Raw genomic sequence first — 25452 nt, forward strand, 5'->3', positions numbered from 1 at the left:
CGGTTACGGAAAGACCCTCGATTACATCTACACCTGGAGTCCACCCAAATGCCTCTGCAATTAGCCTCGCTCAGGCTGTATTGCAGAGCAGTGGTAACGAACCAAAGCAAAGCAAACACTGGTGTTTGACTTTTTTTTAATGGATTTTTAAAAACTTCTTAAATATTAGCATGGTTGTTTATGTTTCAAAGCTATACAACCCATATTCATGCTAAGATAGCTATATTAAAGGCTAGCTTAGGTAGTTGTCTGTAAAGAGTACTTGAAAGCTTTAATCTATCTCTGTGCATGCTTTGTGGTATTGCCCTTGAAAAGATAAGAATCATGTCATGACTGAAAATTATATTAATCCCTCTGAAAATGCTTGAGCGTCAATGATGTACTGCAAGCCCACTGCATGATTAGGGTAATTGTGGTGCTCACAAACCAAATGTTAATGGTGTATCTTGGAAATGAATATACTTTATCATTTACTGGTGTGAAGCCCTAGTCAAAAGTGAGAAATAGACCCAGAAAAATACTTCTAAATTTTTGCCACCAAAAGGACGTCTGAATGGTGCTGTAGTAAATACCAATTATTGTAATCGTACATATTTAATTATTTAAAACGTAAATTCATGCAGTTCCAAAACTGGGTTTAGACTGTTAAAACCTATGTACACCCAAGCACAGATTTGAACCAGGCGCAACTGAGAACTGGCGGTAGATGAACGCTTGAGCCTGTTGTACAAACCGGACCCCTGGTTAAAGGAAATGCCTGATTCTTTATCTTTTCACCTCTCCAGTTTCCTTTTACTCACCCTTCCCGTCCATCAAGGGTATGTTACCTGTTGCTTAGTGTCAGATCCGTTTCTCCTACAAGCAAGAACTACTCATTCTTTATCTTATTAGCCCAGGAGCCTGCAGGACCCCTCTAGCATGTTGTGACCACGGTTCCCCCCTTGCAGTAGCCGTGTGTGCATTAGCTCCGGTCTCCTCTAGCATTAACTCAATGCAGCTGGCATCTGTCACAATAGAAACACCCTCCCTCATCTGTTTCTATAGATGATGTCAGCACCGGTGGTAATGCATGGTGTGTTCAACATCTTACAAATTGCCGTGTTAGCATTAGTGGTATGCGAGGAGGGGGTTGAAACTCTTGAGGCTCCCTTGGTAATTGTTCTGGGGGGAGGAAAAAAAAAAAGAGAAAAAGGAAAAAAAAAGAAGTGAGGGAGAAGGAGAGAGGGAGAGAAGAAGGTTATGGATGCATAAATTTCTCTGCACAGACAAAGTGCAATCCAGTTCTGTATTTTTATTCTGTAAGTGGAGGTTTGAGATATAATTATACTGTGAAAGGAGCCGGTGTAACTACACGCTGCAGGACCAAAGACTTCCATCTGGGCAGGGGTGTGGGTTATGAGAATATATGCTTGGGAGAGAAATTCAGAGTTTTGTGACAAACCAAAGATGTTGCAAAATACATATATATATATATATATTACTTTTAATGGAAATTCATTGTCCTGTAGATGCCTTTGCAAGAGGCAGATCTGTGAAAAGGTGCAGCGGTCAATGCTGCCAAAACTCCTGGGTGTGAGATGTCTAGTGCCCTTAGCTCGATTGATTTACCCCAATTTTTTTTCAGCTGTTCAAGAGATAAAGCGTGTCCTCGCTCACCACTTGTTAGCACTGTCCCTTACCTGGAAACGGGGGCCTCGTTGGGGGGGACAAGGCAAACTCAAGGTATAATTCAGAGGGGGGAGAATTGCATGAAACCCTAAATCTTAATAACTGCATACAGTCTAGTATGGCAGTTATTATTGATCAAGGATCTTCTACCACAATTTCTAGCCTTAATTCTTAATAATCACCTGCGTTAACGTGGTTATTAACTAAGGCTGATTTTTACCATACACACATTCTTCCTGTTAATATGTGTGACCCATAATGTTGTCTTACTCATCTGGTCTGGAAAGTTTTGTGGGTTATGACAGCAAGGTAGATTAGGCAACTGTATGGTAAAACTCAAAATCCTGATGGTGGAGATTGCCAGCACTGTCCTGTGTATGAAACTACTGTCTGCTCTACACTTGTAAACACATCAGGTTACAAAGAGCCTGATGCCACTTATGACTTTTGTTCTCGTTTTGCCCTGCCAGCAATGGATCAGGCACCTCAGAAGATCTGTTCTGGAAACTTGATGCCCTACAGACCTTCATTCGGGATTTGCACTGGCCTGAGGAGGAGTTTGGAAAACACTTGGAGCAACGCTTGAAGCTTATGGCGAGTGACATGATCGAGTCCTGTGTGAAGAGGTACTGCCCACAAGCAAACTAGTCATGTTTCTCACAGAAGCTTTTTTTTCTCTTATTATCAATGAAGCTTCACTTCAGCCACCATTTATTAGTGACCCTAGCTCACCTCTGCCCAGCAGAGACGTGGTGGAAAGCCACCCTCTTGCTGTAAGTTGTGGACTCTCCCAAGCAAGCACTTCTCTGTTGAGCCTCTGGGGAGTGCATATTCACAGTAAAAGGCAGTAAATCATCCATTCTTTCAAGTTTTATGGGCAGCTACTTGTTTCCGGTGCCGCAGGTGAGGTTAAGTCTGTAAATGCAGTTTGGTGTTGGCAGGGTTGAGTGCTGAAGGCATATCCCTAAGTAAGGTCCCAGCACCCATCTAAAAACCACAGATCCATGAAAAAAACCAAGCAAAAAAGTGATCCCAAAAGGGCATAGTGGGTAGCTTGGTGCACAGGTTTCACATCTGCTACTGACTGAAAAACGCTTAGCTTTTTCAGCCACGTTGTAGGATATTCACCTGCAGATCTTCCAAAACAGGAGAGGTTTCTTTAAAAAAATATATAAATAAACATACGGGCAGCTTCCATTTTGAAAGCAAAATGTTGAGGTTAAATTTCCAAGCTTTCCACAGTAATTTATATCCATTTGGCACCAGAGATGATGAGGCAGGAGGAAGAAATGAACTTTGCATTCCATTGTGCAGAAAATAGACAAAGAGATGAACCCAAGGAAGAATGGGTGCCAAATACAGCTGGTACATGCTAATATTAGCCACCACGTGTGATGTGACTGTTCTGTACCACAATTGCCTGGCCACTGTGCAAGTGCGAGCGCGGCATTTATCGTTCGCGTGTTCCTCATAATCTGGCTGTGGGATGTCACCGTAGGGGAAGGCACGTTCGGTCCCTGGGGTGTAGGCTGGAAGGCAGACAGCTCCAGGGTTGCTCTCTCACCATTCTAGAACAAACCCCCGTGCATTTTAAGTGCAGTGAGATGGTCGTGATGTCTTTTGGCATCGAGCAAGTCCCCCTTTATTGTAGCGGTTCATCTCTGGCTGGCAGGAACTCTGGCCTTCAGCTGTCCTCCAGTTGTCACACTGTCCTTTGGGAGGAAACCCAGTGCTGGAGCTCTGCTCTCTGCTCTGTCCCCAGCACCGCCAGCAAAACACTTATTTTCTCTTTTTTTTCTTTTTTATTAAGTTGGAACCAAGACACCTTTGCTCCACTTGCAGTGCAATTATAGCTGCAATGATCTATAGAAATCAGACCAGGTTAGCTCAGCTGAGATAACCGGGAAAAATAAGCAAGTTTCCAGGTACATTTGAAGAAGGGCTTGTGTGCCTGAAAGCTGAGGGGTTTTTTTTCCCAACTGCTTCAACCTTTCTACAAATATGTTGCCCCTCTGTAAAAGCCTGGCCCAGCTTGTAATGGTATGACTATATATAATGGTTCTGAGCATAAGTAAGTAGGAACATGCTCATCCCTGCGAGGAGATGGAAAATCCCAGTCACTTTGGGTCCTTTCAGTAATTATCAAGATTCTAGTCCCCGAGTCCAGGCTAAATCTGGCACTGGTAATTAAATCAGTTCAAATGCCACTGCTGATGTAAACCAATATGCTGCCTTCCCTATTTATATCACCTGCAAACAGGGCCTGGCTAAGGTTTCTTTAGCAATTTCAGTTTGACACAACATTTTTCTTCGCGTCTGTCTCTGAACCGTTGAATACCATGGAGGAGCCACCCCGCCTTCCGCACTTGGTTGTATTTCGGTGCTGTCAGGAAAGCAGCCCTTGTAAGGAGGACCTACTTCGCTAATAAACGCAGGCGGGAGGACTTGTGTACCGGCTTAGATCTGGTCCCAAGAATGGGAGTTTTGCATTTGTAAATGACTTTTCATTTGCATACCCTTGGGGGATCGTTCCAGATCAGAGTTATTCCTGAGCTGCAGCTGATATTATTTGTTATTTTTAAATTGAAGCTCCTATGTTAATTTGTTGGCAGATTCTGCCTGATGTGATAATTGTTCTGTGTTAGGTTGGAATAGTGAAGTACCTCCGGAATTTGCAGAGGGGCTCCAAAGAAAGGCGAGGCAATGCCCACCGTGCTTAGAGTATTCCCTGTGTTAGAGTCACAAATGCCTTGGTATTTTAAAGTATGATGTGGGATGAAATTGTGTAGTCCTCGGCCCAACAAAGCTCTTGGTGTAACACAGTTTGTAACCACCAGGGATGTCAAATGTGAGCTCAGTGAAAGCTCAGGAGAGCAGTGAGGCGCGGGCTCACGCGACTGCGCCTGCGCGCATTTTGCAGATGTATTCTGGTGGATAAGTGTGGTTCAGGGAAACCGCTTCTATGAATTTATGAGACAATTGGGAACTTTCAGCAAGCAAATCATGTAGACCTAAAAGCGCAACGTCCTTTCAGTCAAGCAATCAACAAGGTTCTGTTATTTTGTACATGGAGCAATAGGAGCTTCCTTTAATACATCAGGCTTGCTGTATGTGGTTACAAATCAGCTAATGCAACCCCATTCTGGGTGTACATTGACACTGCTGTTTGTAACATCCTCACACTGTTTATCAAGCACGAGAAAGTCGTACTTTCCGTGAAACCATTGCACACTTTATAAATAGTGTGTATTCTGGAAAGTGGATTTCTTTTTAAGCTGGAAAATCATTTTTAGTAGAAGCACATTTGTAACAATTGCACTATAACACTCCCAGCAGCATTCGGCTTTCCGGTTTCACCAACTCTTCTCAGTATTATCTCATATTATAATCTTCAGTATGTTTAAAAGCAACTGAAATGTCTTTTTTTCTACTTTCCTTAACAGAACCAGGATTGCATTTGAAGTAAAGCTGCAGAAAACCAGCCGATCAACAGATTTCCGAGTCCCTCAATCAATATGCACCATGTTTAATGTCATGGTGGATGCCAAAGCTCAGTCAACAAAGCTTTGCAGTATGGAAATGGGCCAAGAGGTAAAAACACAGGTTCTTCCTTTCACAGCTTTTAAAGACAATGTCATGAAATTTCTCATCTCCGGTTGTGCCAGTTTCGGTGACATTGTGTCAGTTGTGGGTTTAGCTTCCCATATAGAGTGTGCAGATGAGTACGCAGTGTGTTGTTCTCAAATAAGTCTAATGAATATAAACATTCCTAATCCCTGTCAGGTAGGAGTGCCTTTTTGCAAGGACTGTGGTATGCATAAGGCATCTCTTAAGGTTGGTTGATGCATTATACCATATCTATTGAATCATTAACTGCACCTTGGAGCCAGGTGTTGGCAACACACTTCCTGTATACGACTATTTTCTGTAGACATACAGAAGGAAAACAGAAGCCATAGTTGCAGGTTGAAGTTCATTGACCTATGAATTAAAAAGATGTGGTAAATTTAGCTATCTTAAGTGCATGATAATGATCATTTTGCTACAGCGGCTTCAAGTGAAATTAAGTGTTCATATACCAATCTAGAATAAATTCACAAATAGTGTTTGGCTCTCCCTAGATAAACCCTTTCACTACCACTTTCCATGGTCAGATTTTGCATTGAGTCGTTGCAAGTTGGTTTTTTAGTTCGTTACCTCACCCTGAGAACTTGCTCCAAAGGTCACTGGATGGAGCAGGGATCCTTGCCCTGATGTCAGTGGTGTTTGGATCAGGTTCAGCTTGTTCTTTTTGTTTCTCTTACACATGGTTCAGTTATGACATGTTATTTGTGACAGTCACCTTGCAAGAGAGGTTTCATACTGCTCATCATCACATTTTGCCCTTGTCCTCCAGGTTAGCTGGGGCAGATCTTGAGTGGGTTTTTGTTGTCCAAGCCTCGACATGAACTTCTCTGCCATTTTCTGTTCCTTACTCATACCCATTTATCTCCCCAAATCTCTCAGGCAGCAGCTGCTGCAGCATCTGCCCTGGCAGTGCCCCGCCAGCTGGGAAGGGCCGTGGTTGTGATGCTCCCCACTGCAAGCCAGGACCAAACCCCTGTGCATTGTGCTAGCACAGTGCCTGGGAACAGGGATGTTCTGAAGATCAAGCAGACTCCGGTATCATGACAGAGCAAGTTCATTGCTTTCCTAAAACTGCCAGGTTCAATTTTCAGACGGCACAAGGCTGATAACATCAGCTGCATCCAGATATAGTGTGACCAGGCACTGACTGCATCTTTCCATGTGACTTGTGATGCTCCATGCTCGCTGCAGTTTCCTTCAAATTCTGAGTGTCAGTTGCAGTGCGTGTTCAGCCTGGGTTAGCCTGCACTTAAGAGGGGAGTGGGCAACAGAGAGGTTGTTTCTCTGCTGTCCTCAGCTGCAGCAGGGACCAGCTCCGCAAATCTGCCTGTGCTGCTTCCAGAAGGTGTTTGGTATGGCAGCCCGGAGCCAGCCTAACTCCCCTGGCAAGCAGCAGTTGCTGGGGCGTGAGGTTTTTAACAGATAACTGAACTAATAGACCTGCAAAGCAGATGTAAATTATCAGTGCATAGGTTACCGTTTAGGGCTGCACTTATACACCCTCTCTTTTTCTTTTCTTCCTTTTAACGAGTCTTCCTACCTCCCCCTCCATTCTCTCATGCCACTCCGTATTTCAGCTGCCTCCATCTGTATAAACCTGTGCACTGAGGTGGTCGTGCTGATGGCAGGGCAGGGGTAAAAAGGTGTAGATCTGTCCTTACAGCCTGCGAGGGGAGGACAGAACAGGACTTCTTCCAGTCCCCAGTGGGAAGAAGGAGTCAGTCAGATAGATGACAAAGGGATGAGAAACCAGGTTTTGAGCCCGTGTCTTCCTCCATAACTGGGGGAGCTGGGTCTGTACATGGCTGAGTCCCTCTGTCCCCTCCCAGTCCACCTGCAGCCCCACCGGGGAGGGGGGAACAGACGCTGACGGGACGCTCTGGCATGGGCACAGCTGCCGCGTGGCTCCTAAAACGTGTGGTCCCTTTGCAGGCAGTTCAATTGGAGAAGATATTGTTATTAGAAACAAACCACAGTCCAAGCAGTACGTGGGCAGAGACTGTCTCGACACGTCCTTGGAACTCGCTCCTACGGTTTCCTTCCCGCCCCAAAGTCCTTCCCTTCAAGACCACCTTCATTACACTCACTTTAACAGATACTCAAATGAATTTTGCGAGCATTACCCTGTGAAACAAACACCCATCATTTCCATTTCCTTGTCTCTAAAGGCAGCTGTTAAAACATTTGGTAAACATACTTTACCATCTTAAATATTTATTTTTCCTCTGAATTTTTAATACATCTAAGGGGATAAATGTATGTATTAAATGTTTCTCAGTTGGTCTAGTATGTTTCTATTTAATATCTAAGGTCAGATGGTCCTTAGAGAAATACAACGTACACACAATCTGTTACATGACAAGGCAAGATACTCATCACATAAAGTCAAGTTGAATCATTGTAGTGCACTGATTATGGATTGTAATAATTGAGCTAATAGAAAGCTGCAACGAACTCGATCGAAAGCTGGGGCTACGCTGGGTAAAGCAAACCAGCTCTGCGATCTTTAACCTCACGTGTTTTCGTACAAAATGTAGAAGGAGCCGTCGGAAACGCTGGTTTACGAGCCACACGTCTGTGAAAGCAGCACCAAGCTGTCCTTTCCCAAACCACCACGTCCTCTGACCCCGTCCTGGCCAGGGCTCGTCCTGCCGAGGTGGAGCCGGGGCTGCAGCCTCACGGGGTGTGCACTGCTGTGACTGCCCGGACGGCAGCACCCGCGGCCTCGCGGGCCTGATTCTGCCGGTCGCTGGCCCCAGGGCTGGCTCCAAGCCTGCCCCAGGGATTGTGGCCGTGGTGGGGACGAGCCATCGGAGCCCTGTGACACTGCCTTGGTGCATGCATAGGATCCTCTCCTGCTCCCAGAACTGCGGTTTGATTCCATTTGGGCTCTTAATTTTCTGCTTGAGTAACCTTTTAATTGAAAATGCACCAGTCAGGGCATTTCACAGTGTATAATTTTGCACATAGGTAGCCCGTTTTGAGTTAAAACTCATGGCTTACCCAGTGAAAGCATTTAGCTAAATCCTCGGTTATGAAGTCTTACACACACTCACAGAACATCATGGAATTGTTTAGGTTGGAAAAGACGTTTAAGATCGAGTCCAACCCCTAACCTAGAAGTGCCAGGTCCAGCACTAAACTAATGTCCCTAAGCACCACTTCTAGACGTCTTTGTAATACCTGCAGGGATGGTGACTTACCACTTCCCTGGGCAGCCTCTTCCAAATACAGTTGCAGAAGGAACATGTCATGGGGAAGACACCCCCGATATATGCACAACCCCTTCTTCATGTCCCTTAGGAGGTCGTGGCCATGTATGCCCAGGGCATCAGCAGCTCCTACCTGGACCTGGCTGTTACAGGTCCTCATCACCCCACAGCTCCCTCCCGGCTGTGCTGGGAATGGCCAGGTCAATGCTCAGCCCTGGCGCTCCACAACCAGTTGCTTCCACTTCAGAGTGAAATAAAACCATCAGAGATTGTCAGCAGTTAGGTACAGTCTGGTCCTTTCTCCCTCTTTTACTCCTTGCAGGTAGCAATCCCTGATACTTCAGTGAAAGGAGGTTTTGATCACATTTCATTTTCTGTTGCTTATTATTTCTGTGCATGATGCTGTTGTTCTCACATGTCCCTTTATTTTAAAGATTCTGTTTATTTATTCTTTATCTTCATATGTTCTTTTTCCTGTCTTTTGCACTTTTCTCTTGATTTCTGTCCCAAATCATCTGAAAAGTTTGCTAAGGTGTGGGTAAGTGTGTCCTACTTTCATTTTCTTTTTTCCAAATTCTTGTATTAATATGTTACTGTCATAGAAAAAAAGCCCCGACCTGTAGAGCAGTTCAGAAACTACTGATCAGACACTGAGACCAACATCTAGCATTTGTAAAGCCCTTGCAGTCTTCCTTCCCAAAGTCTGATTAGTATTTAAAGCAGATTTGTCTCTTTCAATGTGATTTGATGTTAACATTTTAAAACAATATTAATGCCAAGTGGTAATGAATATAGTGACTAGCACCAGTGCTTGAAATGTTTGACTGAAAAATCACATGTTTTGTGTTGGAAAGCAGTCATAATCAGTATTTTCTCAGTCCATTGAAAATAAGAATATACTGTATGTTTTCACTAATTAAATCTTGTATTGGAAACAGGTCTTTTCTAAATTAGTAGAAGACTGTATCTTAGTACCTATTCTAGCCATATTGCAGCTGATTGCATCAGAGCTCCCAAGCTAAGCAAGGTTTGGCATGTGCAGAAATTGGGTTGAAGATTCAGAAGCGCTGATGCTGCAGGCACTGGTGCTGGTCAGCTTTTTCTGAGCTCGTGCTCCAGGATCTGCCAGCACTCAGGGCTCGGGGCTGCCCTGCCTGCTGGCTTCTGCATGGGACAAAAAGCCCCTTGTTGATTTGTTGGGTGGCTTTTAAATTTGTCTTACAGTCAATGAGTGAAGAGTTTAAATGAGTGTTTCTGAGCCCTGTGCCTGCTCAACACGGTGTGTAACACCCGTTGGGGTGCTGGGCTGCTGCAAGCCGCCCTGGAGCAGCAAATCCTCCCCGCTCCCCTTCTGAGGGCTCTGTGGTTTGGGGTGCCCCAGGCAAGGGCTGCAGGCGTTATCCCATCGTCAGGTGCAATCCATGGGTGAAGTGAACTGGGTGACGCCCACAGAATGGAAGCAAAAGGATTTTAGGGTCTCTGGAAGCATGGGTGTTGGTGCTGGCAGGGGGGGGGGAGGTACACAGAGGAGAGCAGGGTTCACCCATGCTTCACAAACTGATTCAAGATTCTCCTGAATTCAAGGTCTCTCCTACAAGTGTACGTAGTCACTGGCTGGTATAGCAGAGCACGGGGTAATAAGCTGCGTGGTTCTTCGTTTTAATACTGTATGTTGTGGTTTACCAAGGGAGGCTGACAACCATAGAGCTCTTTCCTGTGATCAATGCTAATCTCTTCCTCCCCCTCTCCTTTTGTTTTTCTTTAGCACCAATACCATTCAAAAATAGATGAACTAATTGAGGAAACCGTCAAAGAAATGATAACGCTCCTAGTGGCAAAGGTAACCTTCAGCTTCAGGTGAAGTGATTCACTGTTAACATTGCATTTTTAATACGTGCGTTTCCATTAAAATGTGACACATTAAGATGTTGAATTGGCTTCTTGTTTCTCGCAGGCAAGATCATACATCTCCCAGTCCTTTCATGGTGACTCTTTGATGATTAGGAACTGCGTGAGATGTTACACGCTGCTAGCAGGACTGCCGTACTGGGCCAAAAGGGGTTCTGAGGAATGGGTGTTATGTTAATGAGGTAGCACCTTGTGGTCAGCATCACCCCGCGGCACCCAGGGTGGCTGCAGTCGGGGCGGGGGGCACTGCTAAGTGCTGCTGTGCAGACATCGGAGTGGCACACAGAGGTGGTCGCCGCTCCTACGCGCGAGGTTGCACGGACAAAATAACTCGTCTTGTGCAAGATCGCCATATGCTCTTCTAGGAAATTAATTTAGAGGTGACAGTAGTAGGAAATACATTCCAAAATGTCAACTTTAATTGTTTGAAAATTGTTTTTCTTCAGAGTCAGCTCCTCTAGCTCAGCTGCCAGCATTTCCCTTGGGTTGTTGTGTAGGTCTGGTGTGCTGCGCTAACACAGAGGGGAACTGGTACGTAGGGAGAAAGATGGTGGGGTGTGTTTTCCTTTAGTTTCAAACTTTCTGAGAACAAGTCATCCCTATTATGCAGTGGAGACCTTTAAACATAATCCGCCAACATATGCCGGTTCGATTCTTCCGCAAGAATACCCAGCTAGCTGCGTGCCTGACACTGCGTTCTGGAGCAAGAACCACCAGCTTCCCCATCCGCAGAGGCTGTGCTGGCGTCCCCGTGCCCTGCACCCACCTACCGTCCCCAACGTCACCCGTGGCACCGAGGGGTGATTCCCACCCAGCGAGAGGTGGACCACATAGCACCCTAAAGGCAGTGCTCCCTTCTCCCCGTCTCAGCTCGCTGTGCTTGGGGACAGGTTGTCCATTCCTCTGGGAATGCTGAGAGCTCCACCAGCTTCTTTGAAGCCAATGCTGGTTTTTACACCCTTGTTCAATCATTAAAAATAATTGCAGTATTTTTTTGTCTTCGTAGTTTGTCACCATTTTGGAAGGAGTCTTGGCCAAACTGTCCAGATACGATGAAGGAACTCTGTTTTCTTCTTTCCTGTCATTTACTGTAAGTACAGACAGTATTTTCCTTTTTTTTTTTTATTTAACCTGAGTAGTAATCTCCTGCTCCCCAAGACTAGGTCAGCTACATAATAATTCTGCCATACTGTGGTGCCTGAACACTGTAACCCCACATGAACAGACTAACAACCTGTAAGGTTGGAGTTTATTATGTTGAGGATGCATATAAAGATGGAAAAAAATCATTACACTATGTCTATGTAATTTCCCTAAAGAATTTGTTGCCATCTTACGTGACAGGTGTGTTCCTCTCAGTCTTCTGGCCGTAACAGTGGTGATCTTAAGTAGTAAAAAACAAAATAAGGGACATCTAGGGAGTACTTTTTTGTCTCTAAAAGAGGACAAGGTAGGAGAAATGCCGTGAGGTTACACAGCCCAAGGTGCCTCTGATGCCACATTTCTCCCTAACCTTGCAGAACCAATCCACAGCTCATCACTTATTTCCCAGAAAGGTACAGGACAAGAACAATATCCGTGCAAAACTGACCTCGGTATCCAGCAAGGGTTTAGCAATCCAAGCTGTATTGCAGAAAGCCGTTGTGACAGCTTCTTAGGACAAACACGTAACAGCTTGGTTTCCAAAGGTCTTCTGAAAATGCCTGCCGGGAAGTTGATGGGAATGTCTCATTGCAAGCGTGGCTTTTCTTATCTCGGCTCACAGACAGGTGTGCACCCAGATGCGTGTCTCTGGGGTTACGTGGAAAGTCGCATTCCCATTTTCACCCACCGCCCTCAGCGCCTGCGTGTGCAGCCTGCCCTGCGCTCCCTTGTTCACAGACTGGGCAGGAGGCAGAAGGCATTGCTCTGCAAACTGGGAAAGTTTTCCAAAATCTCATTCAGGAGTTGTCTTAGCTACTTGCAAATTGTCTGTTGTTTGCTACTCTTGGGCCCTTTTTGCTGAGTTTGAGGCAATTTTGTAGGATCTGTTTGGAAACGGAGATGGACGTAGGAAGGCAAGAAACTGCTCATGGCAGCTGTGTGCACACACAGTCTGGCAGCTTATCGGAACCAGCACGGGGCTCAGACTAAGCATCCTGACTTTTCAGGTGTGCTGGAGGCAGTCTGTTCTTTAGAGGAGGGGGAGGGAGGGTGTCCCACCCCAGCCCTGCAGTGCGGCTCTTCCTCCAGGATAACCCCTGCGTGGTTACTCCACCAGGGCTGTGCCTGTCCCTGCTCCGGGGGATGCAGGGACTGGCCGGGGCTGGGTACCTTCCCTCCTGCCGGTGCTGTGGAGGGTTAGGAGATGCTCGCGTGCCAGCAGCAGAGGATGTGGAGGCGGCAGCTTTCCAGACGTCGGAAGTACCGGCATCAGCCCGGGCAGACAGCGTAATGTGCAGCCCTTCCTTCTCCCCGAATCCAAGCTGTTCCTCGGTTGATGCTGCGCTGCTCCCACCACATCCCACTGTTTTCGCTGGCGAGCGCTGCTCCCTTCGATTGCTGAGCGAACCCCCTGGCTACCCCTGGGTGCCCATGAGGAGCAGCACATAGGTGCACGAGGTTCAAGCACCTTCACTCTACTGCTCCTCGGGCCCTTACTGACAATTAACTGCTCCAGCAGCAGCAAAATGGTCTGTCCCATTCTGACAGCCTCACAAGCTTTGAACCTGGCCCCATAGCTTCAGTTCCCTGAGTTTCCAGATGCGAACACACGCGCATCCAAAAAGTTTCCGTGCATGGTGTGTGCATGTCTATGGGAAGGTGCTGAGCCCTCGTCTCCAGCAAGGAGCTTGCAGAGGAGCAGGATTGCTCCTTTCCAGGCAAGGGACATCTCTCACTTTGGCCCACTTGTTTGCTGGGAGCCACTGGGCAGCACGAGGTGCAGGAGGAGGCTGACGAACAGCCCTGACCCCTTTGGCACTGCGCTTAGAAAGTCGCCCTTCCCTGCAGTAGTAATGTGATTTGCTGTGTTTAGTCTTTGCAATGATAAATAGAGAAACTCTCTCTTGTTACAGCATGCTTGCACCACCTCCCACGTTTTCCCTGTCTGAACAAATACAACAAAGTGTAATGGTCCAAGGCGCTGAGCTCTGGAAAGCATTAGTCTCCCACCCCCTTCCACCAACTTCTTTCATCGTATGTTTTCCCGGCGCTCTGCAAGAGACATGTAATCAGGGGTCTTGTGACAGACAGTTTTATCACCTAGTGGGGTATCCTCATTTCCAATTCTTGCCTCGAAATTCAAGATAAAATTAATGCATCTGTTGTCCTAATAAATTCTCACTAGCCACTTCTCCTTGCAGAGCACTTTGAGAGGAAAACACCCTTCTAAATTTGGCCAGACTTTTTTTTTTTTCCTGTTTGTTGCTACATTTAAGTGCATCTTGGCAGCAGCAGCTCAGGCCCTGGCTGGGCATCTGCATGAGCATACCCACAGAGTCACAGGAATGACAGCTGCTAAAATTCTCTTTAATCTGGATGGCCTCTGTAGGTGGAGAATGACACCTATGGTGATTAAAACTAAAGACTATGTATTACCCGAGGGAGACAGAAGTAAAAAGATCTTATTTTTGTTCTGTGCAAAATTTGTATGGTAAACTGAGACGTTTCATGGCAAAGTCACATACTTTGTGAAAAACGGCAGCCTAGCAAAAATCACACAACATCCGGCAGTTTGGAAATTTCACTAAATGTAGCCAAATTTGAGTTCAAAGAAAAACAAGTAATTATTCTGATTAAAGGGGAGTGGGCAGGAGAAGAAGCTCTTTTTTTTGTTTGTGGGTGGAGAGGGGAGATCGCAGGAAGCCGGCTGAGTTATTCTTGTCGCCTCTTGGCTTTGGAGAAGAAAGTCCTTTGATTTGGTGGCGCTAAGATGGACCCAAGAGTGGCAAATCTGTGCCCAGATCTCAGGTCCCCTGGGGCGCCGCTGCATTGCTTCACGCCCTGAGTGACATTTGAAGATACAGGTGCAGCCCTGAGCGCTGACCCCGGCTTGAATTCTGCGGGCTGTCGAGCCGCATCATTTTTCCAAGCTTTCCTCCTGATCGTTTTAGCTTTGCCGCTTAGAAAAAATTTAAAAAGAGCTCTTTTGGGAGGGAGCTTGGGCAGCCCTGCTCCAGGCCAGCGTGGGTGTGCCGTGCCTGCCTGCTCCTCTAGAGCTGCAGCCCTTGGGCAGGCTCCAGCTGCCTTCTCCTCCGCTCCCATTCGGCTTGAGCGAGGAATAGCGCTCCACTGCCTCCCAAGAAAGTTATGCGGATAAACGCGGTGCAAGGGCGAGGTGTCCAACCGGCTGGTTGCAAACAGGGGTACCTGGAGGAGAGACGAGCGTTGGCTTTTCGCTGGGAGCGAGGGCTGGGTGCTGGTTTTGCTGCCTCCTTCATAAACTCATGTGCCGGGACGTACCCCGTCCCCCTTCGTCCCCTCCAACAGCCCAAACCTGAGTCTCATCGCGGCGGCAGGCGCTCAGCACCCTCCTCCTGCCCTTCCCTCTGTTCTTGCCCTCCGGCTCGGCAGCCCGGGCGCTGCCAATACTTGCAGCGTTCACCTCGGCAATTACCACCAGTCTGGTCTTTTGTATCGCCTCATTGTGCTTAATTATGCACCCCCCACACACACCATATGAGTGCTTCCACCCACTCTCACATTCTGTCTCACACATACATTCATTCTCTCATTCGGGACACATAATTTATTCATCCCAAGATGCAACTGTGTGCGTGTTATATTTAGGCTGTTTTAATGGTAGCTTTAGAAATATTTAAAAGCAGGTGAGCTTTTACACCCAAACAAAGATGGCCGGCAACGCTTACCCTAATTAAAAGCAGAAGCGTGGTGGAAAATCCCAGCCGTACTCTTTCTAGACATGGTGCCTTATGCTACAGTGGGAAAAAGGTCTCTCTGGCCAGCTGGGCACTGCTCAGTTGGAAGAGCTGGCCCTGACGTTGGGGGCCACCCCGGCTCCCGTGCCAGGCGACGGTGCTGCGTGGCAAACTGGAGGCAGAGCAAATTTGGGATCTTGTGCCAGCTTGTGAGGATGCTGCGGAGTGCAGCGTGTCCCCTCTGATACCTTCCCGCAAACAGCATCTTTTAGAAGGTGGGGGAGGAAATCGTAGGAGCCTAACGCAGCTGTTGGGAGGCCGGGAAGCAGAAACGCTCTGGGGCAGTTCTCCGTTTCACAACATGAGCGCACTGCCCCGGCATGTCTGCAAGCTCTGCCAGCAGCAGGGACAGCAAAAAAGGGCGAAAATAACGTCCCGGGGGAAGCACACTGCATGCGGAGCTGTGGCCAGGAGGCAGAATTAAGGTGCTTTGGGGCACTTTCCTGTGATCGCCCCAGTGCAAGTGCCTGCCAGCCCCGCCATGCCGTGGTGGCCACTCTGCCAGGGGGCTCCCGTGGTCCCTGGGATGCGGGTCCCAGCGGAAGGGACACCTGGCATCGGCAGGGGAATGAGGCCTCCGAAGAAAATAACAATGTCTACTTACAAACCCCATCTTCCTCCACTTGCTGAAGTAGAAGAGGGAGAAGCACAACTCCCACACTGTCATCTGTTGCTATTAGAGCTTTCGCAGCAGCAAAGTTACCTCTCCAAAAAAAAAAACAACAACAAAGATACCACCCTTGCCTATTCTTTTAGACAGGAAATGTAGTTTTTTTATTACACTTTTTCCCCTACTCAGCATTCTCGCAGCAGGCCTTGGCTGGAGAAGCTCTTACAGGTGTTTAAGGAAAAATCAAAGACCTGGAAATGTACTGATGGTGTAAACTCTCTTCTTGTTCCTTTTACAGGTGAAGGCTGCTTCCAAATACGTGGATGTACCCGTAAGCACAATTTAAACAACTTCTGTCATAGTAATTTGCATAGTGCTTTGGTTTATGGCATGTGTAGCAACCCACATTATCCATGAACAGCGAAGATTGAGCCATGGGCCTTCACACTTCTAACATTTGAACTGGAAAGAATATCTTTGTGAAGTTAATAATGAGCAGTTACCCTTTTATGGAGACCTACGAGGCTGTTTAGGCAATAATTTGCAGATGGTGTCAAAAAGGTACCATATTTATGCAATTGGCTTGAATCACATTTTTAAAAAAAAAAAAAATAGGAGCAGTGCATTCTGTTAATTCTTCATTTGGACTTGTACAAATACAGTATAATTTCCAAACAAAAAGGTCCAGACATGTTAGAACTGAGCCAACACACATCTAACACATTAGCTAATCTATTTTATTTTTATTCTTCTAATTGTTGGTTTATTTTACTCTTTCGGCAAATGACTTTTTTATTACTTTGGCGAAATGGTGATGAGCTAGCAACATGTGTTTGGGAAATTGTTAATGAAAATAATTTTTTCCATTTTTCTGTAATTGGTATAGAAAAACTGTACATCGTCTCCTCTAATTAGACCTTGATTCATAAGGAAAAGAGCCCTTAACACTCTTAGACAGAGCTCTTAACTTGCCAGAAATTTACATTTAAATTGAGTTGAAGTGTAATATATGAATGTTGGCTGAAATAAGGGGTTACTGTAACATTTACAGGCAGAGAGATCCTGAGCAATTACAAGTGAAAAAAGAGTAGATCTTAATGTACCACACCAAATCCTCCGTATAGACTGGGCAGTGTAAGTCAAGAGTAACTCGGTTGAAGTCAGTGGCCTATATGTACAATGCATATATGTACATTTAATGTGAATGCGGTTGCTCTGCATGCTCTCACATGACAGCATGGTAAATACATCAGATGCCTTGGGCCACATCATCTGCATTTGGTGTTCCTATCCCTTCAGCCCAAAAGAAACCTTTCATATCAAATTGTCGTATCTTTAGCCCAGCATGGGGGAGACAAACTCTTGAACAGGAACAGGTCTTGCTTGGTTTAGAGTGTCCCAGTGCAGCGACTGGCATCCTGCTGTCTTGGAGAAACAGAAACAAGATACTGAGACTCTTAGAAAGAGGGACTCGAAATCCATTTCTAGCCTTAGAAAATCTGGAAATCCTCTAGTTGAAATTTATAGTTGTTTGAGTGCATCTTAAATATTTAGTCATCAGGACTTTGAGCACAGAAGAGTTATTTTAAGTAACTTTCAGGGCAAAGTGTGGCCTTCTCTGAAGCTTCCGTGTTCCTGGAAAGTAAAGCATCTCCAGGGAAGAGCTCTCAGTAAAACGCTATATAACCCTTTCAAGCTATTCCAAAATCATTGTACCCAGCAGCACCCCTGGGAGGTCCACGGCGTTGCGCGAGGCTCTGCCCCCGTCCTTGGAGCCAGTCGGATGCTCCATTTCTTTGTGTAACATAAATCACAAATCATTCATCTGGGTTACTTTTTGGTTGTTTCCCAGCCTTCCCCTGGAAACAAAGCCACATTACAACGGCTTCCTTCCTTCAGCCCAAAGACGTTCAATGAAATCAAGCACCAGCCCCAGGCCTTTGGGGAAGGATGCCCCATGGCCCGTGAGCCCCTGCCCTTTCAGGGCAAGGAGAAGGAAAAATCTGTTTGACTAGAGGACAGGGGGGAAATCCTGGTGTTGACCAGAAAACCATCAGTTAAATCTAATTCCACAAAAGCCATTGCAGTTGTCTGGGTACAAACCAATCCAATCCATTTAATGCCACCTTGAAATGGGCACGATGAAAATGAAATGGGCGTGCTGAAAATTGCTTGAAAGTGTAACACTTGACTACTGCCACATTTGTGTTGTCCTCATTGTTTTTCAAATTAATACCTTGTCATTGTTGCAGTAGGTGTTAAGAAATGTTACTGGCTTCCCAAGGGCCAAGCACTGGCCCTTTGCTTGATAATTGTTTGCTTTGTATTACAAAAACTCCCTTCCCACTGCTTTCCAAACTGTCCTCATTTTCACCCTGGAAATTACACAGATGTGTTAACTAACTTCAATTTACAGTGGCTGACAATCGTATCTTGCAGAGAAATGATACTCTGTGATCTGAGGTAAATCACAGTAATGGAAACTAATGACACTAGTTATTAACAAACTTACAATGTGCCATGGAAATTTAAGATTTTGTGGCAGGTCTTGTAATGACTCGTGTTACAGTATTTTAATGGGTTTCCTTTGAGGTAAGTTTGATTCCAATAGATCAAGCAGTGTGAACTCAAACAGGATTTTTTTTTGTTTAAGTTTTTTCCCATCCACCTGCTTCAGTTCCCGTTTTCTTTAAAGAAATGCTGTTGTCCTCAAACTCTTGCATGCTTGTATGTTACTGTTTAAAATCAGTTAAATTCTGCAGAGAGCTGTAGAGATGTGACAGCACAGGGAATCTTCCTAGAGTGTAGCAGTGACTTGAACATTCACGTGGACATACATTCCCAGACTTACTGTTTACCCAATTTATTCTTAAGAGCAGCAGTAAATGTGACCTAAAGCCAGGGGCCTAAACAGAAAAAGAAAGGTGATTTTGAGATGCCTCCTGCAATGCCAGCTGCTTACTACACACATCCTCACGCTGTAGAAGAAGAACCAGGAGCCCAGCTCAGGCTGTTAGTTTTCTACCTTCAGAAACCAGAGGGCTTGTTACATAGAGAAGAAAGCAAGAAAACAGCAAATCCGCAGCCCCGCTTGCTGGTTCACTCGTTAGGTCAACATCAGCAAAGGGAGCAAGACAACATCCCAGCGTTGGTTTGTCGAGGAGGAGCTTTATTCCTCCGACCAGCTTCACTCTAGGCAAAAGAAGAGAAAGAGCAGGCGTCTTTGCATGGTCTGGTGCTGCACACAGTATTTCGTTGGGCACAGGGCACAAAGACTCAGTGTCCATCAGGTAAGGAAAGGGCAAACTGCAGGAGATGGCGGAGAAGGAAAAGCAGCGATGAGGCTGCACAGAGGAGCCGCCCCCTGCGCCGCTATTCATGTTTCTCTCTCTCTCTCTCTCTTCTTCTCTCCCCCATGCAGAAGCCGGGGATGGATGTTGCTGATGCCTATGTGACATTTGTCCGCCACTCTCAGGATGTCCTGCGTGATAAGGTCAATGAGGAGATGTATATAGAAAGGTTATTTGATGTAAGTAAATGCCTTCTCCTCCTTGGATGCCAAGCAGGAGAGACCCAAAATGTGACAAAATAAGACAGGAGGATAAGTCACATTTTGAGCAAATTTATTGGTTAGAGCTTTACAAAATAAAGAAATCTTTCCTTTCTTTCTGACTAAGGCTCGTATCTGCTCTCTGCCTGCTTTAAATCTGTACTCTAGTCTACTATGTCTTGGTCTGTCTGTGCGTGGATTTTAAGGGAACAGCATCTTCTAAGAGAGCCCTTTACTATGTTTAAGCTTGTGAAAAACCTCTCTGTAACAGAACATCTTGGTCATTGTTCTCACTGTTTGAACCAGGTGTTTGGCAGATGCATTTGCTAGGAGCCATTTTGCAATGTGTTTCATTGACAAGCACTCCAAAACTGACAGAGAATCAACCTTCCTAAATTTTAATTTCAAAAGCTAACCAAAACAGAGCTGATTGTGAATGGGCTTTCATATTTCAGGAAAACCGTCTTGTGGTGTCTGACACCAAAGGTGAAGTAGAGACATGGTCTCCTTGTTGAAGACAGCGTTGTAGTTACTGACCCAGCTGTTCAGAACTATTTTTCTGTTGCATGAGATAAATCTGTTGGACTGTAAGAGAACAGTGACCTGTGATGTCTGTTTGGTTTGGATTTGGATGCATGTTAACTGATACCTCTGTTTTTGTTGCTCTTGTTGCGTTGTAGCCTTTCTGTCCTCGTAGCTGTTCTATAGCACAGGTTTTCTGTTGGCGGCCAGCCTGTAGCGTTAGTGTTTCAGTCTCCTTTAGCGTACTTGTCTATATATCAGTTTCTGTTTGAAGCAGCTTCTGTTCCTACTTTCCTTCCTCTCATCTCTCAGCAGTGCCATTTCTTAGTCTCCCAGCTCTGGAACTGCAACAACCTTCCTCGCTTCCTTTACTTGCTCGTTTGCTTCCTCCGTTTGCAGGAAAACTGCTTTTTTCCCCAGCCAATCCCCTCCTTCACTCGATGCCTCTCTCTCTGCGCATCACCTGTCCCTTAGAAACCTCTTCCTCCTTTGCAATTCCCACTCTTTCTGTCCCCTGTACCTTACCAGATTAAAATGGAACTTATCTCTCATGTCAAATGTTTTATCACATTATATCAAGTGGCATGAATTAGAGTCAAATAATCTTACTGTGTACATCTACTAGCATGACCCATATCCACTGAGAATGCCTCATTCATGCGCGGAGCACAGCAGTGCCTCCTCCGGGCGCCGCGCAAGCTCGCTCCGGGGAGAGTTTGCAGCGCAGAGCACCAGACGCAAATCACCCATCAAGCAGGCATGGGGAGAAAAAACAAAACATAAAACAAAAGACTGTCACTTCCATCTGCAGCCGGCCTGCGAGTGCATTACTCGTTTGTGTTGAAATTTATTCCATGAGCAGTTAAATTTCCAGAGCTCATCTGGACTGTTCTTTTCAATGCCCACACTGCCTTTTCCCTTATCCTTTCCCTATGATTCACAGTTGGTGTGTTTGTACCCTTTGGGCCGTTATTTCCAATTTTCAAAATGCTGTAATTAGCCCAAATATTGATTTCAGTTTGATCTGATCATACTTAGTTTTACCAAGCCATATTTTAAACAAATTAACAATTGACATCATGAAAAAAAAAAAAGAGAAGCTACCTTGGTGGAATGCAAAAAGTGCAAAACCTTTCTTTCCCTCCCTGCTCTCCTCAAGTCTCCATGGTGCATGCTGAATAAGATAATCAAGAGTAGGGGTTTTACATTGCTTCACCTGTTTTGACCCACACCGGCTGCAGCATGTGGGAGCTGTTCCCATCCCCGCTCCCATTCTCATTCCCAAACCCCGGGGCAGCATTGGGACCTGATGCCACCGGCCTCTTGGCATGTGTCTCCCGTACGTGAGTGTGTGCCCACGAGCGGGGCGAGCTGCAGGGCCCATGGTTTGCAAGAAGGGAGGGGGATGCGCCGAGCCCTAACCCCGGAGAAATTGGAATTAATGTTTTGAGCAATTGTGTATCGTCTTGGCCAGATTGCAGCTGAAGAAGCTGATTGCTCCCGCGGTCACCCCTCAGCCGGGCTGAGGTGCTGCTGGTGGGTCAGTAGCAGCAGGGTTTGTGAGTACGTGGGGGCCGCCTGGGCACAGACCCTCGTTAGGTCAGTGCTGTGTTCACCGACGTTTCAGTAGGGATGGGAGCGAACGCTTAACTCAGTTGCCCCAGAAGCCCCAGCCCTGCAGCCCTTTGTCCTCCTCACCAAAAACACAGGGAAGCAGCGCGGCCACGGGATCTTTAAGCTCCTTTGGTCTGTTCTCTGATAGATTTTCCGAGGACATTTTAAGTGCTAGCTACCTGTTTAATAAGGAAGAGGAATAGCCAGAAGTGGTATTTATGATGCCGAATTAGACTTGGGCCTGATTTTGTTCTCGCTTCCCCCAGTGCAGCAGCAGATCAATCCTCTTAGGTGCAGTTTCTCCAGGCAATGAGATTATTAACACTTTCGAGGCTGGCTCCTCCACTGGCTTTAGCGCAGTGATGCTGGTTTATCCCGGCCAAAAGCTTGGTCCAGTTTTAGGATGGTTTATGACAATACGTGCAGCAGCGGCAGGTAAAGAGCTTCAGTCTGCCTGCAGGCAGCTCCTCTGCTCTCAGCGGGATCTCCTTAGAGACACTCACAATATAGGGTGACATCCCCTTTCTGTGCTGTCACGAGTGGTGCTGGAGCAGAGGTGCACAGCGCAGGGTGGGCTTTGCAGCTCCCAGCACATCCCTAATCCACAGTCCTGCCCAGTGTTTTCATTCGCTTCCCTTTCATTTCGTCCCAGGAGCAGAGGCTGCAGCATGCATTGGGCCATCTCCCAGCAGAAGCTGGGTTAATGCATCTTTTTTGGCGTTTCCCTTGATTTCTTAGCTCAGAAACCATCTCTCTTCCCCTGCATCATGTGCCCTGCTCGCTCCCGCAGAACGGGGCTGCGCTCTTTGGGAGATACTGGTGTTTATGGAAGATTATTGTAATATTTCTGCGTGGTCTGTGTGTTAATCCTCTTAATTCTGCAAATTAGTCAGGGTTCCCCCCTCCCCCGAAATAGAGTCATCTTAATTTTAAAAATCTGTATTCTTGGGATCATTGAACGAACAGATTGATCGTGGAGTTCTGCTGGTAATCAAAACCTAACTAGCTTTTTGGCAGTGCTGTTTACTGCAGAGTAACACGACTTATTTACTTGGCCTGGCTTACTAATTTGATAACATTTAAAGCTAAAACACTGCGATAAGGCCGATTGGTAGAGAGCGGTGGTAACAGAATAATTTCCGAATAGCGTGCCTGCGTTCCTGTGCGTGGCTGGGTGCTTTGTGATTCAAACCGCTGTGTGTGATACTTTGCACGCAACGCAGAAGGATTGCAAACTCTGTGTAGTGCATGATAGAAAGTAAAATTTTATCACTTTTTTTCCCTGGAAAGGGGGCAGAAATGACATGCAGAGTGTGGCTGCTTGTAGAAACAATGAGTCAGAGGCAGGCAGGTGTATCTTAAACGTGGGAAAGTATCTTCAGAGTGATCTCGAGTCTTCAGAACAATCCTGCAAAGTTCAGGTCACCTTTGGCTTGGGACAGAATGTCATAGGATCAGGGTTTATACATCTGCAGTTTGTCTGAAAGCAGTGGGAGTTTTACTTGTAAGGGTTGTGCCCTTTGGTGAATGTTATTTATACATGTGTGTACACGTGTGTATCTTTACACACACCCTTAGATACTCACAGTATAGGTTTCAACCTGTTAGAACATATGTGATCCAGAAAGTCTGTGATTGACTAGTAGATAGTGTGAATGCAAACCTTTCTTCCTCATAAATTAGTAACCACTAATGTAAAACAGAGAGAATATTTCCTCCCCAGCCACAGGCATGTACACAAAAGGCTACATTGAGTGAGCTCCCCGAGATCCTGTGAATTCCAGCATCCTGATGCCGTCCCTAAATAGCGCAGATGGCATTTTTTTCTCTCTGATGATTAATTCAATATCTTACCGAAAAAACAAAAACACGCTTTTGATATGAGAGATCAAAACACCAAGAGAAGCTCCTAAGACTGCAAGGACCTAAAAAAAAAAATTAATTTATTTTTTTCCTCCTTGTACTTCTTGAAGACACCAGCCTGAGTAGAAGATAAGGATTAAAACAGATGTGCTTAGTGCTAGTTCATCTGCTTAAATCTAGCAGTCTCTGAGATCAGTGATTAAAAAGCCATCTCTGACTTTGATGAAATCCACTGCAGTGGTAATGCTGTGTCTCTGATCGCTTTCTTATGGGCCTCATGTCTGCCTAAACCGGACATAGAAAACATTCCACTGGAGATGATACACGGATTATATGGGTCAATTATACACTTAATCTGCCTTCTGGGGATTAAATGTGCATAGATTGACCCTGCGTATTTGGCTTGTCCTTGGCAGTTATCAGATCAGGAAGGTTGCCTTTACCAAAAAGTCTGGTAAGAACTTAATCACGCAGTGATACAGCCCGCTGAGGTGGCAGCAGTCACGGTGCTTTTTGCAGAAGGCAGTTTTACCACTTCACTGTCACTGTGTATGTTCGGCTTCCTCGAAGGTCTGTGTCACAGCCGGGATACCAGACGGAGTATTTTCTCCTGAAATGAGAAAGCGAGCCCGTTTGTCTCTGCAAGACGGAGGCGGCTTTTTTCTTTTTTTTTTGTCTTGATGGCAGGGTCTGGACGGGCAAGCAGGGAGGGCGATGGGCAACGCTGGGAGTTTGCTCTGCCCTGTGCTGTCCGCGGTGCAGAGGGACAGTCGCTCCAGGTCCTCTCCTGGCAGCAAAGGAGGGGCTGTGGCTCAGCCGTGAGAGGAGCCAGCATCTCCTTCCCACCGCCCTCGGGGAGGAGGCACGAGCCTTCAGCTGGGGCTCCGGTGCCAGGTCCCATCCCTCAGGCTCAGCTCCGTTGGGTGTTTAGCGAGCCCCAGCGATACGCCAAGGCCTATGTTGCAGCTGGTGGATTTTCGTTTCCTTGGCCGAGCCAGGAGCCCAGCAGGAGTGCCGGGCCTGAGGATGCGGCTCAGATTCTCCTCATGTTTCCCAGGGTGACTGCCCTCACTGGGAACTGACTTGGGAATATCAGAGATGTTGGGTAATAAGGATCCAGGGCACTGTGCAAGTCGCAGACTTCAGCATAAGCTTTATACAAATTTCCAGGAACCTGACTGAGCACTTCTCGCAGGTTTACTGGAGGATCCACAGACAGCTCAGCATATGTTTCGGTACCTACTGGTTTGGAGCCTGGTAACACACCTGAGTATGTGGAAAGATTACGCGAAGTGACAGCTCAATCAGTTAATTCAGCAAGTCCTCTGCAGGCACTTAGGCATCAGCTTGCTCTTAATATCAAAGCTTTTGCCTTCAGCAGGGTTACCCACTTGAATTTTGGCAGCTTCTTCAAGGCATACTTGCAGCATCATGGCATTTCTTGCTAGAGCGTAAGCCTTGCACGGCACAATCAAATGCCAAAAGAGAGCCCTTATCACCCTCCCTTCTCCTTCCCCTCCGTGTACCCAAAAGCCTGGTGGTGAGTCAGTGGAGCTACTCGCTGGGAGTTAGAATTACTCACAGGAGGATGGGTTGCAGGATCAGGGGAGGAATGGCTATCAGGCTGCACGCCGGGCTCCCATCTAATATCTGCTTGCAGCCGCACTCACCGCTTTCTCTTAGACAGACAACAACCTGTTTCCCTCCTACGCAGCTAGACTGCTCATTAGGGCACTAACTCTCTCCCACTCCCATCCTGATATGGCCTCCACTGAGCTATTTCTTCTGCGTTGTTTTTTGCTTCCTTTTTTTTTTTGCTTTCCCCTCTCCTCCCCTTCCCAAGCGAGTTGTGAAATGAAGACAATCAGGCAGACTGATCCCGAGGAAGCGCAGCTTGCTTTTTTCCTCCCCGTGCCTCTCTGGAGGAGCCGGAGCAGCGCAGCTTTCACTGCCGGGGCT

General features: G+C 46.4%; 1 protein-coding gene across 1 annotated transcript in view; it reads left to right on the forward strand.

Annotated features, from left to right (window-relative positions):
• The window catches only part of LOC104275472 (calcium-dependent secretion activator 1-like), a 49912-nt gene that overhangs the window by 9078 nt on the left and 15382 nt on the right, over positions 1-25452 (forward strand). The window contains exons 4-9 of the mRNA XM_009871437.1: positions 2139-2294; positions 5112-5259; positions 10273-10347; positions 11422-11505; positions 16243-16275; positions 19366-19473. Coding sequence (XP_009869739.1) covers positions 2139-2294; positions 5112-5259; positions 10273-10347; positions 11422-11505; positions 16243-16275; positions 19366-19473 — 604 coding nt within the window. The remainder of the gene's footprint in view (positions 1-2138; positions 2295-5111; positions 5260-10272; positions 10348-11421; positions 11506-16242; positions 16276-19365; positions 19474-25452) is intronic.

This window comes from Apaloderma vittatum, unplaced genomic scaffold (assembly GCF_000703405.1).
Source record: "Apaloderma vittatum isolate BGI_N311 unplaced genomic scaffold, ASM70340v1 scaffold22196, whole genome shotgun sequence".
NCBI classification, from domain to species: domain Eukaryota; kingdom Metazoa; phylum Chordata; class Aves; order Trogoniformes; family Trogonidae; genus Apaloderma; species Apaloderma vittatum.